Source organism: Mustela lutreola, chromosome 1, assembly GCF_030435805.1.
Source record: "Mustela lutreola isolate mMusLut2 chromosome 1, mMusLut2.pri, whole genome shotgun sequence".
NCBI lineage: Eukaryota > Metazoa > Chordata > Mammalia > Carnivora > Mustelidae > Mustela > Mustela lutreola.
Window position 1 is genome coordinate 96,178,753 of NC_081290.1, and position 13,513 is coordinate 96,192,265.

The 13,513-nt window shown below is 34.2% G+C and overlaps 1 protein-coding gene across 26 annotated transcripts in view; it reads left to right on the forward strand.

The window, feature by feature from the left end:
* Positions 1-13,513, forward strand: part of CAMK2D (calcium/calmodulin dependent protein kinase II delta) — a 337,844-nt gene that overhangs the window by 94,934 nt on the left and 229,397 nt on the right. For all 26 annotated transcript variants that reach the window (XM_059170069.1, XM_059170007.1, XM_059170077.1 and 23 more), the window contains exon 3: positions 6,852-6,911. In XM_059170069.1, coding sequence (XP_059026052.1) covers positions 6,852-6,911 — 60 coding nt within the window. The remainder of the gene's footprint in view (positions 1-6,851; positions 6,912-13,513) is intronic.

Below are 13,513 nucleotides of genomic sequence, written 5' to 3' on the forward strand. Positions count from 1 at the left end.
GGACATCTTGGTTCTTTCCATAGTTTGGCGACCATGACCATTGCTGCTATAAACATTGGGGTACAGATGGCCCTTCTTTTCACGACATCTGTATCTTTGGGGTAAATACCCAGTAGTGCAATTGCAGGGTCATAGGGAAGCTCTATTTTTAATTTCTTGGGGAATCTCCACACTGTTTTCCAAAGTGGTTGCACCAACTTGTATTCCCACCAACAATGTAAGAGGGTTCCCCTTTCTCCACATCCTCTCCAACACACATTGTTTACTGTTTTGCTAATTCTGGCCATTCTAACTGGTGTAAGGTGGTATCTCAATGTGGTTTTAATTTGAATCTCCCTGATGGCTAGTGATAATGAACATTTTTTCATGTGTCTTATTGTCTCTTACCATTGTGAGAGCTGGGAATGATGAGGTAGGGATGCATGATTTTTTTGTTGCTGACTGAATTAAAAGTAAAGGAAATTTTAAATGTAAAACTTAATCATCATAAATACAGAAATGTTCTTTTGGTATTAATAGGTACTTAATCACTCCTCCTCACCTGTCTTCTCCCTCTAAAGGAAAGTCGTAAACTTGATACCAAATGTGAAGCATTTTGGTTATTGCTAAATTCTGGTTTTAATTAAAACTTTAGTTCTATCATTGTGTTTGGAATGTCAGAACATGCCCCAGTAGGAGAGTGCAGAATGCCATAGAAGTCATAGGAGATCACTAAGTTATGTGACTGTATGGAAGAAAAGTAAATGAAGCGAAAGCTCATGAAAACATTGGCACTATTATAAAGTTAAATGTGGCAGGCAATCTCTAAGATTGCTCCAGTGATCTTTGCTTCCTGGTATTTCTGCCCTTGTGTACTTACCTCCCCTTAAAAGTGGGCCATCTTCATGACTTGTTTCTAACCCATCTAATATGGCAAATGTGATGGGATGTCACTTCTGTGATTAGGCTAGATATTTTGGTGGCACACTCTTTACCAGAGTGGCATTGATGAAGCTAGTTGATGAAGCATGTTGATACATAACAAGGAAGTGAGGGCAACAACCAGCCAAGAGCTGGCTAGGAAAGACCCTCAACTCAACAGCTTTTGAGGAACTGAATACTGCCACCAACTATGCGGGCTTGGAAACAGATCCTTCTTTAGTCTGTAGATGAGACCCCAACCCTAGCTGATATATTCATTGCAGCCTTTTGAGAAATCCCAAAGCAAAGGGCTCAGTTAAATTATGCCCAGGTTCCTGACTCACAGAAACTGTGAGATTATAAATGAGCGGTTATTTTAAGCTTCTGTATTTGTGGCTATTTGTTATATAGCAATGTAAAACTAATACTTTGGTGTATTTATCAGCTAGGGCTGCGATAACAAAGTAACACATATGAGGGGTTAAACAACAGAAATTTATCTTAGCAAATTCTGTACGCAAGAAGTCCAAGATCAGAGTTTCAACAAGTTGGTTTTCTCCTGAGGGCTCTCTCCTTGCTTATAGATGTCTTCTCCCTATGTCTTCATGTGATCTTCCCTCAAGGTGTGTCTGTTCTAAATGTCTCTTTTTACAAGAACACCAGTTATGTTAATGTAAGGCTTACCCTAATGACCTCATTTTAACTTAATTACCCCTTTAAAGACCCTGGGTCCACATACACACATTCTGAGGTAGTAAGAGTTAGAAGCTCAACATAGGAATTTTACTAGACATAGTTGAACCCATAAGAATAAGCTTTATATAAAATTCTGTAATTATGTTTATCTTTATAGCTAAAACTCTATTACCATATACCGTTGGTAAAGATCTTTTGTCATCTTGTTTTTCTTTAATATATAGTTATCTGGTGATGTATATAAACATTAAATAATAATATATACATAATACATATCACATGGTATAGCATATGTATTTGCATATCTCTGCCTCCGCAACAAAATTATAATTTCTATAAGCATATGTTTTACATAGGATACTTTGCAGGATTTAAGGTAGTATTAGATGCTGTTTCAAATTGGATTTAAACTTTTGTGTTTACTTGTGTATTTCTTTTTTTTTTTAAGATTTTATTTGTTTATTTGATAGAGCACACAAGTGGGGGTAGCATCAGGCAGAGAGAGGGGGAGAAAAAGGCTCGTCATTGAGCGGAGAGCCTGACATGGGGCTCCATCCTAGGACTTGGGGATCATGACCTGAGCTTAAGGCAGATGTTTAACCAACTGAGCCACCCAGGCACCCCTACTTGTATATTTCTAAATGAGAATATTCTAGAAGTAGCTTATCTTAAGAATGAGAACCTGTTAAAGAGATAGGGCGTTTGAAGAATTTACATTTTACATTTACTTGAGACACTTCTAGTTTTAGGCAATGGTAAGACCAGAGAATACCTGTCTTTATATTTCATAATCCAGATATAATGGATACACTGTTAGATCCAATCGAATGCTGTGCTGATTCTTTAAAACACTATCTCTATTTGAGTTATTAATAACACCATATGCCCTCACTGAGTATAGAGATTACTTAAAACAATAACACTATACATGTTTAAAATATTTTTTGAAATTGCTAAAAAAAAAAAAAAAGTTATATGACAAAGGTTTTTGGGTTTTTTTTGTAGAATATACCAGTGGTTCTCAAAGGTGTAGTAGATCCAGGAGTCCCTTGAAACCTTCTTAGAAAATCTACAAGTTCAAAACTGCTATCATAGTAAATCTAAGATACTGTATGCTTTGTGTGAGTGTGTATGTGTTTTGACATTTATACTGATAATACAAAAGAAATAGTGAATGTAATTGCTGGACCTTTGCATGAATGAAGGTAGTGACATCAAACTATAGTACTCATCTGTATTTTTCAGCTCCATGCACTTACAGATTAAATAAACCTTTCTTCACTGAGGATTTCACATGATGAACCAGTTAAAATTATTACCATCATTAAATCTTGACGTTTGATTATATATCTTTGCAACATTCTACATGATTAAATGAGAAGAATGTGTAAAGCACTTCTGCTCCATACTGATATACAGTGGTTGTCTCAGGAAAAATACCTTGAAGTTGTTTGAGTTGTAAGCTGAACTAGATACTCTTTCATGAGGTACTATTTTTACTTGAAATTACAACTGAAAAACTGACTATGATTATTCATACTTAGGTTATTGAGAGACATTTTCTCAAAATGAACAAAATGAGACTGTTCCTTGATGAAAAACAACTGACTGCATTTATTGGCAATAACACAGGTCAGGCTTTCAAAAAAAAAATCAGACTTTTGGAAAATTTGTATTTATCCATGAGAACATGAGGAATTCCAAATTTAAAAATTGTTCTGGTGATGTTAGTGGTGATACTGTTTTTATAACAGTACATAATTAAATGTGTCCATGTTTGGAAGAACCATATAACATAGTAAACCAGTATTTTCCAAATGGTACATCATGTTATAAAATTATGCCTGGGTGTCAAAGAAGTACAATAAAGAGCAATGAATTTTAATGTAGCAGAATAAAATTTTATTACATTAGAAAATTTATTATATTCATGTTGAAAATTAATTTGATTTAAACATTAAAGTTTGTGACTATTGATATAATTCATAAAGTACATTGATAAAGTTTCAGATTTCACAGGGCAACTAATCTTTAAAAAACTATCACTTGTTTAGTTTTGGGATGATTTTTGAGAACAGTATACACCATTATTTGAAAAGGCTGTGACGTACTCTCTTCCAACTACATACCCTTGTAAGTTCAGATTCTATTGGTATACTTCAACCAAAACAACCTAGTACAGTAGATTGAATATAGAAGCAAACATGGAGAATACAGCTGTCTTCTGTTAAGCCAGACATCAAAAAGAGATTTGGCAAAGATGTAAAACATTGTTACTCTTTTTTTTTTTTTCATTTCAAAATCATTTTTTAAGTATAATTGACACAATGTTATAGGAGTTTCAGGTGTACAACATAATGATTGGGTAAACATGCTCTGCTTACTCTAAGCGAGCTACTAATTGTCCTTATACATTCTTATTATAATGTCATTGACTTTTTTTTTTTTAAATAACAGTATTTTCCATGAAAATGTTATTGTGCTGGAGTTAGAAAATCAACATTTTGCTACTATCATAGTAAAGACTGGTTCATGCAGGAATCATCACAGAATGCACAATCTATAGGGGGAATTTTGATGAAGACCAGGGTGTTTTCTTGGCCATAAAAAGTCTCACAATATTTTTATTAGTGACAAAGGAAAAATTAAAAGAGAATATTTAGCAGAGAAATTCAACAGCACATTGACCTGGCAATCAAAGTTACCATTTTTGAGAAGCAGTTGGACAGTGTATACTTCCATATGTGACAGCCGGAGGAGGGTAGTGTTCTAGCTGAGAATGCATAGCCTAAATCAAATCATGAGCAAACATTTGACAATAACAAATGAGAATCATTCTTTTCTTTTCTTTTCTTTTTTTTAAAGATTTTATTTATTTATTTGACAGAGAGAGAGAGAGAGAGAGATCACAAGTACGCAGAGAGGCAGGAAGAGAGGGGGAAGCAGGCTCCCTGACAAGCAGAGAGCCCAGTGCAGGGCTCTGGTCCCAGGACCCTGAGATCATGACCTGAGCCAAAGGCAGAGGCTTAACCCACTGAGCCACCCAGGCGCCCTGAGAATCATTCTTTTTAAAAGATAGACATGGTATTCTTCAAAACTCTCAGAATCTTGAAGATTCTTCAAATCTCTCAGGTCATGGAAGAAAAAAAGTGTGGGAATACTCCAGAGTAAAGGAAACTTAAGGAGAGATGACAACTAAATGCTCCATCTGACCCTAGGCTGGATCTGAATTAGGGGGCAAAAACCCTATAAAGGGCATCATTGGGTTAAATATACAAAATTAACATATGGCTGGTAAGATATTGTATTGATGTGGCATTTGCTGAAGTTGATAACTATACAATGATTTTAAGAGTACCACAATTTTAAGGTAATATACACTGAAATTTTAGGGGCAAAAGAGGCCTTCATCTTTGTAACTTACCTTCAAATTGTTCAGAAAAAAAATTAGGGATAAATGTAAACACGTGTGTGTGTATATGTGTATACATACACATATATATGTATTTGTTGTTAAATATGTGAATACATATACACATACACAGACATATATACATACATAGGATATAATTTTTTTAAATGGGCAAAATGTTAATAATAGATGTATCTGAGTAATCTGTTATATAAGTGTTTTTAGTACTGTTCTTCAAATTTTCTGTAAGTTTCAGTTACTTCCAAATAAAAACCAAATCATGCATTTAGATAAAAATATATGTATATAAAAAATATATGTTTATAAAAAATAAAAAATAAAAAAAAAAAAAAAAAAAAAAAATTAAAAGTTAAATGCAGTAACTTATGTTAATGTAATGGGTTCATTATTTTTTTTAATGAATTGATATATAGTTAACTTTTTTCTTTTTTAAGTTTTGTTTCTCATAGAGTAAGCATGAATAGATCTAATACATATGAATAAAACTCTTTGGGGTCCTTGATAATTTTTAAGAGTGTTGAGGTTCTGAGACCACAAAGTTGGAGAACCATTGGTCTAGATTATGTGTGGGTAGTTAGGTAAGTGTTCCTCTTTTCCTTTTAAGGCTATTTTATGTCTCTAGTTAATGAGAGCTGATTTGGTAGATGCCACTAGTAACTTAACCTCTTTATGCCTTAGTGTTTATAATTTTAAAATAGAGATATAATATTGCCTATCCTCAGAGGAGTATTGTAAGGTGTAAGTCAGGTATCTATATAAGGCTCTTAACTATTGACCATTATGCAGTGCTGTCTTTATTGGCAACGTGTGTTCCTGCTCTGTTATTGCTTGTTTTTGTCATTTATTATTATGCTTTGGCCAGTGATTTTGGTTCTAAATATATGTATATGAACCACCACAAAGAAACCAAAGAAGAGTATCAGATAGTTCATACACTGCAAGTTTACAGTGCTCATGCCCCTTCAAAGAAATGGTTAGGGAAACATAGAAGGGTAAAGATGAGCAAGCAGTTTGGGATTGTTGGAAGTCTCTAATATAATAAAGAGCATCATAAACCTGGGAAGGGGATGCCTGGTGGCTCAGTGGTTTGAGGCCTCTGCCTTCGGCTCAGGTCATGATCTCAGAGTCCTGGGATCAGGCCCCACGTCAGGCTCTCTGCTCAGCAGAGAGCCTGCTTCCCTTCCTCTTTCTCTGCCTGCCTCTCTGTCTACTTGTGATCTCTGTCAAATAAATAAAAAAAATCTTAAAAAAAAAAAAAAAAACCTGGGAAGTTGGACCAATGATTGTGTGAAGAGTAGTTGATAGAAAATATGACTGGACAGGAAGTACTTATTCATTGGCGACAGACTGGAACCATACTTAGCACTATTTCCTTGGTATTTCAAATTCCAGATAGGCATTCTCTGATTAAATGTGTATGTGTATATTGGGTTATTTAAGTTGTTATAATAATATATACTTAAGTTAAATAAAGAATACTACTATTTTGTGATATTTTCCCTGTTTTCTCAGCCCTGTCTAAATTCAGCTTATTCTATATCTCACTCTATCAAGCATCAAGCTAATGAAAAAGAAAGGAAATTAGATTTTTAAACTATATTATGTTAACCTAATTGCAAATTATCACTTTTTTTTAAAACAAGTGTGCCTTTATTCTTTTCAACTTTTTCTCTTTTACAGATAACTATAACTGTTAATACAAGAAATTATCACTTTTCAAAAGATGAAAAGATACACAAATGTAAAGGCTTTATGTCAGTATGCTATTTTATTCTCTTTTAACCTTCTTTTCTAAGACTTGTGATTTATTTTTTATAAACAGATCATCAGAAACTGGAAAGAGAAGCTAGAATCTGCCGTCTTCTGAAGCACCCCAATATTGGTAAGGAAATCTTTCCAATGTATTTTAAATGTTAATGTTTATGTTATGTATTTTTTAACCACAACATGTGCTTTAGTAATATTACTTTAGTAATCTAGACTGTTTGCAACTTTTAAGAAATAAGTTCCTAATTTTTGGTTTTGGTTATGGTTACATTTGATTCTTCAAGAGTTTTTGAAATGTTTTTCAAAACGTAACAGTTAATATACTAATACTTTAAAAATAGTACAAAGTTTTATTAATTGGGGTGCTTTTATGTATCTTCAAGGATTGTTCAGCTGCTGCTGCTGAAGTTTGGAGAGACGGAATTTATGTCATTATTTTAGTCAGCTAAGTTACTTTTTACCTATCCTGCAAGGAATTTTTTGTATAGTTAAATTGATTTTCCTCCAGAAACTAGTAAAATTATTTTTCTCTGTTATCCCCCATGAATTATGAAATAACAATATAATGTTCAAAATTTAAAAACTGATGAATATAAGAAAAATAGAAGAAACAAAAGAAAGAAAAAGAATACAAAGAAAAACAATGAAAAGAACAAGAACATGATTCTGTTAGTGGTGTTGATTATTTTAGATCAATGTCACTGCCCCAGCTCTGTGAGTTTTATTGTCAGCCAAATTGTGATGTAGAAGTTATGAGAGAAGGAGTGATAATGCAGTAGAATTGCAAAATCATTCACTGAGAAAGTTTATAGCTCTTCTATTTTTGTGAATGGGACCATTAAATTTCTATTCCTGACTTGAAGTTTCTAGCACCCTGCATGCTTCTTAGATTCTTAAGTGAATGAATGGACACTACCAAGTAAATCTGGAGCATGAACAAACCAGCAGCTGTCTAATATGAACCTTCTAGTTGGAGAGAGAACAACTCTGAAATGTAAATCTACCTTTTTTTCAGTGTTTTACCTGATGGTCTTTGGCATTTCTTGGTTGGCTATCTTATTTTGCAAGGGCTGTTATAACAAAGTGTAACAGATTAGATGGCTTTAACATAGAAATTTATTTTCTCATAATTCTGTAAGCAAGAAGTCTGAGATCAAGGTGTTAGGGTTTGTTTCTTCTGAGACTCTTCTCCTTGGGTTGACAGAAGATAGATGTCTTCACGTGGTCTTGTCTCTATTGTAAATTTTTCTTTTTATAACAGCACCATTATATTATATTGGGGTCCACCCCGATGACCTCATTTTAACCTAAATGCCCTTTCAAAGACTTCAAATGCAGTCACTTTCTGAGATCGCAAGGTTGAGACACAATTTTGGAGAGATACTATTCATATTCAGTCCATAATATTGGCTAATGAGAAATTATACAGTATGACCCACTATGGTTCAGAGAGCACTGTTCTTGCTCAGGTTTAAGATAAATGAAATTTTTGTTTGGTTCACTTTGTTATTCTTGTGAAGAAGAGTTGTTTTTTGTTTTGTTTTTAATCGAGGTCTTTCTGTGAAACTCTGCTTTTTGAGAAAATAAAACTGGTTATCCTCATTTCCTCTAGGAGACCAAAGTCAGACATTCTAAAGACACTCAAACTAAAACAAGAACAATTTTCATTTTGAAACCCCATGCAGAATAACCTTACTAACAAAGGGGAAGTTGTATACTGGGGAAATTTCTGAAGTTTTTTGACATAGACAGCACCATTAAAACACTCTGACACTACATGTAATTTTTTTCAGTGGTCCATAGCTGCCAATGCTGTGGCTTTTTGGTCACTTCACTTGAGATTTTCTTCGATCTTTCAAGATTTCAGGAGTACAAAAGCATCTATAGAAATGTCAGGTCCTGAATTCCAAGATCCATTTCTAATCACAAGAGATATTTTGTAGTGATTCTGTACTGCAAGATGGGAATCAATAGATTAAACTCTGACACACTCAAAACTCATAACAGTGGCAAATTACTCATATTATTAATTCACTCAGCAAGCTCATTTTCTGGGAATACAATAGGAATACAGCAGACCATTATACTTGCCCTCACATAGATTGCATTTTGGGGATAGACAGACAATAAGCAAAGTATAGGATATTATATTGTCATAAGTACTAAGGGGGAAAACAAGGGTGTGGAAATTGGTTTTGTTGGGGGATTATGATTTCAGATAGTTTGGTTGGGATGCCATAATTGAGAATGAAATTGGAATAAAGACCTTAACAAGAACAGGAGGAAGCAAGTCATTTGGCTTCCTGGGGCGGGGAGCATCAACAGATAGAGGAAACAAACAGCTTGTGTAAAAACCCTGAGGCAAGAGTTTGCCTAGTTGATTCCACCAAAACTTTTTTTCTAATTGGAGAAATGTGGATGAATTATTTTTCATTCTACTTTACCTTAATTGATTATCTTAATTAATCTTCATGTTATGCAGTTTGACAATGTTGTATTTACTCATTTGAAGAGAAATGATTAAACACCAATAGTAATTGTCAAAAAATAATAAGCAGCAGTAAACAAAGGAATGGTTTAAAGATAGGTGCCATGATGGATATCTGATTATCCTGGAGAGCAGGGGCAAACAGTGCAGTAAGCAGAGTGCTGCTGCTCCTGTTTGTCACTCTTGGTTAACAGCTTCACAGGAGTCACTTGCACTGGTTCAGTTTCCTCAGGAAAAACAGCATTTGGTCTTGATTTTCCTGAAATAGATAAAGTGATACCCAGTGTGAGACTCTTACCTCTTCTTCATTTTCCTCCATTCTGTTATGTGGTAGGTTATCTTAAAATCTGCCAGGTTTTAAAACTTGAAGGAAGGAAATACTACTTTGGACAGTTTTTCCTCTGGTGAAATTTTTGCTTGTTACTTTTTTTTTTTTTTTTAATGTGCCTTTCTCTTGGCACAGAATCAATAATCTGGGAACTTGCAAGTAAAAGTTTTCTCTTGGAGAAACACATAAACCAACGAAAATTGGTAATTCATAAACCACTTTTTTTTCTTTAGTTTTTTTTTAATGTTTTTCTAATTTTCAAAGTAAAACACAGTGGAAAGTTTGGAAAATACAGTGATGTCTAAAGACGAAACCAAAGGAAATGACTTTTAGTATTTCTTATATTCATTTCTACCTTTTGTTGATAAATCTTATGATAACTTTCAGTATTCCCTTCATATTTTCATACCATTTAGGCAAACCATGAAAACATAATTTTTAAAATTATCTTAATAAAATTTATTTAGTATTGTGGTCATTGCCGGCCATGTTCTAGGCTCAACACACTGGTGATGAAGTAGTAATCAAGAGAAACAGTATCTCTGCTTACCCAAAGGTCATACCCTAGTGTGAGGAGATAGGCCATAAACAAATGACCATCATTATAATGTCATAGAGGTTAGTTCTCTGCAGAGAAGTAAAATAGCATAAATTTTCACCAGGGGATTGGGTGACTACTATCAAAGAGAAACAGAATCAGACACATGTTTAAGTCAGTAGACAGATTTTATTCAATATATTGTATTAGGAGAAAGAGCTGAGCTCAATTCCAAATACAGCAAAGACAACTGGAGATTTATAGCCAGGGAGCAGAATGAGAATTGAAAATTGCTGAGAGGAGATATCAAACATAGGGTGATTCTTCCTGAACTTACTAAACTACTGACGAGATTCTTATTAAAGGAAGGCCAGAGGTTCAGACATCAAGGGTGAGGGATGAAGAACTTGATCAGATGTCAAGGGTAATCACGTATCAAAGATGCAAGTATGACTTTGTACAATTCTTTGCTAAGACTAATTTAGGCAGGTTGAGTATAGGGCCCAAGAAAAGGCCTAGTCAAAAAGAGGGCTCAAAGGAGCCTGCCTAATTTTGGGGATAATCTTTGTCACTACATTGAGTGGCTTGTCAGGCAAGATAGTCTGCTGGCATCATATTTAAATTGGGGCACCTGGGTGGCTCAGTGGGTTAAGCCTCTGTCTTCAGCTCAGGTCATGATCCCAGGGTCCTGGAATCAAGCCCCGCATTGGGCTCTCTGCTTGTCAGGGAGCCTGCTTCCCCTCCTCTCTCTCTGCCTGCCTCTCTGCCTACTTGTGATCTCTGTCTGTCAAATAAATAAAAATAAATAAAAAATATATATATATTAAATTGATATCTAAAAGATAAGAATCCATCAAGGAAAAGCTCAGGGAAACAGGGTTTCAGGCAGAGTAAATTTCCCCTGTTAGAGAGTCAGAGGATTGGTGTGTAGCTTACCATGAGTGAACGAGAGAGAGTGACCTGAGATGGGTCAAAAGGATAGGTAGATGCATGACCACATAGGGCATTAGAAATCAGGTTAGAGCATTTAGGTTTTATTCTAAGTACAGTGTGAAGCCAGTAGAAGAATGATAAGCAAGAGTGCATCATCTGATTTGTTCTGCCTGCTGTGTGTAAAATGGATTATAGTCACATGAGCACAATCAGAGATAATAGTGCCCCATTAGTTTCATTAGAATCCAGTGTTGATCACCCTTGGCTCCATCTTTTCGGTAAGAATTTAAATAGACCTCCTTTCTGTGTGCTCCTCATAGTTCATGAAACGTACCATGCACTTTTTGGCTCAACAAATTTGGGAGTGTAGGCAATTTCCTAAGCAGCTCCATCTTTGCTCTGTCTTCAGAGGAGCTAGACAGACTATTTTGTTTGATCCCCAAATGAGAAAGATTATAGTTAACCTTCTCTTGAGGTGTTGAATCAATTTGGCAAAAGGATCTTAGCTCAAGCTTCTATTAATTAGCTTATTTTTTATCATTATGTTTATCCTTTATTTTAATAAAATGGGATTATTTTCTCTTGAGTTATAAACAGATATGTAATAAGTCAAATAATTTGAGCTATATGTTAGCATATCCAGTAAGTGAAGGAAAATAACTTTAAGGCAGTGAAATAAAGTACTTGAGGTAATAGCCAAATTGTTCTCAAAATTATTTTATATTTTCACTGTTTTTGTACTTGTTTTTTGATAAGCATTATTATTACTGAGGAATTTTTTAAACCTATGGCAAAATCCAAATAACTCAAAACAAGAGAAACTAGGGATATCAGGCAAAAATGCTCATTTAATGCAACTGTATAAATCTGAAAAGAAGTGGGCCAGGAAAGGAAAAGAGAAAATATCAGGAACTTTGATCTGATTCATCAGAGGTTTCAAGGGAGAAGATAACCACTTATTCTTTATTTGTAAGGAGATCAATATTTGAGACAAATTTTCAGTTGGTGGGATGATAAATTTTGTGGCTAGGCTATCCCATTCTCTAAAGACCTGAATTTACACTTTGTGTAGACTTCAGAAAGAGCAAGATGTTTTTGAAAGTGTAAGGGAACATTTATATTTGTAGAAGATCAATATCTCCTTTGTAAGGTAAGCCTTTTAGTGAGTGATATGGCTCAATGAATCCCAGTAGCTAGAGAGCTAAAGGAAAGGCTATGTGGCCTTTAATAAAAAGGAACTAGTCTGCTCTAGTGCCCTGGGCTTCTAGTACAATGAGTTAACCATTCTGAGATCACATCATAGTATCTTAATGATTATCACCTTCCTACCAGCTCTCAGTCATTGCACCAAAACACATAAACACACTCATTCATTGTTGTAAGGCATAATAGATAAAGACGTGGTGTTAATGGAAAAGTCTATAGACTAAGTGAACTCCACTTTATTCTGCTTCCGACACTGAGTCTGTCCAATGAACTGCTGAAGCATATTCCATTTGCTTATTAATGTCTAGTTGCTCTCTTTATAAAGCAGAGAAAATATTTGCCATTTTATTTTCTTAGAATTATTAGGGAGAACTAGGTAGTTCATCTTTTTGGTGAGTAGTTAATAAACTTTGGAAGATACTTAATGTAAATAAACAGTTGGGTAAATTATTAAGGGGCATTACTTATACCATATACTGACTAATTGATCATTTCTTAATGTCTAGTAGATTTTTCCTGAGAGATATATACTCAACAGTGGAAAAACATTTCAAAAACTTTTATGTATCATTCATATACACATACATGTATAGTCCTATATATTCATATATCCATATATATACATGTGTGTATATAAATATATATATATATATATATAATCAGAGAATCACAATATTGCAGTAACAAAGATCTTATAGTTAATTAGTATAAACTCTCACATTTTTTTTATAATTGAGGAAACTAAAATTTTCTTTACCTATATGACTTATCCAAAGTCACAGTTCTTTAATGATGTATAAAGAGGTACTCATGTTTAAGGGAACCTGTGCAGCAGCAAGATTGAAAAGGCATTGGTAATAATTTTCCCTTTTGAGGAGAATTTTGAAGTTGATTTTGCTTCAAATCAACCCTCCCCCAAAATAGGAAAAAAACCCACAGTAAGTTAAAAACTTCCAATACTAATAGAAGAAAAGAAAACTTTGGTTGAACGTAAGTAATACCTGTCTATTCTGTTATGGAGCCACACGTTCCATAAAAATATACCTAACAGCTTTTATGGTTTGACATATGTAACAATACATAAAGTTCCATATGCTGACAGGTAGAGATTAGAAAATATATAAAGCCTTTACTTACTGTATAAACAGGTTTTCCATGCTCAGGAGGGATAATTTATGGTATCTAGGATATACATAATTTCCTTTTCCTAAAATGTGAAACTAG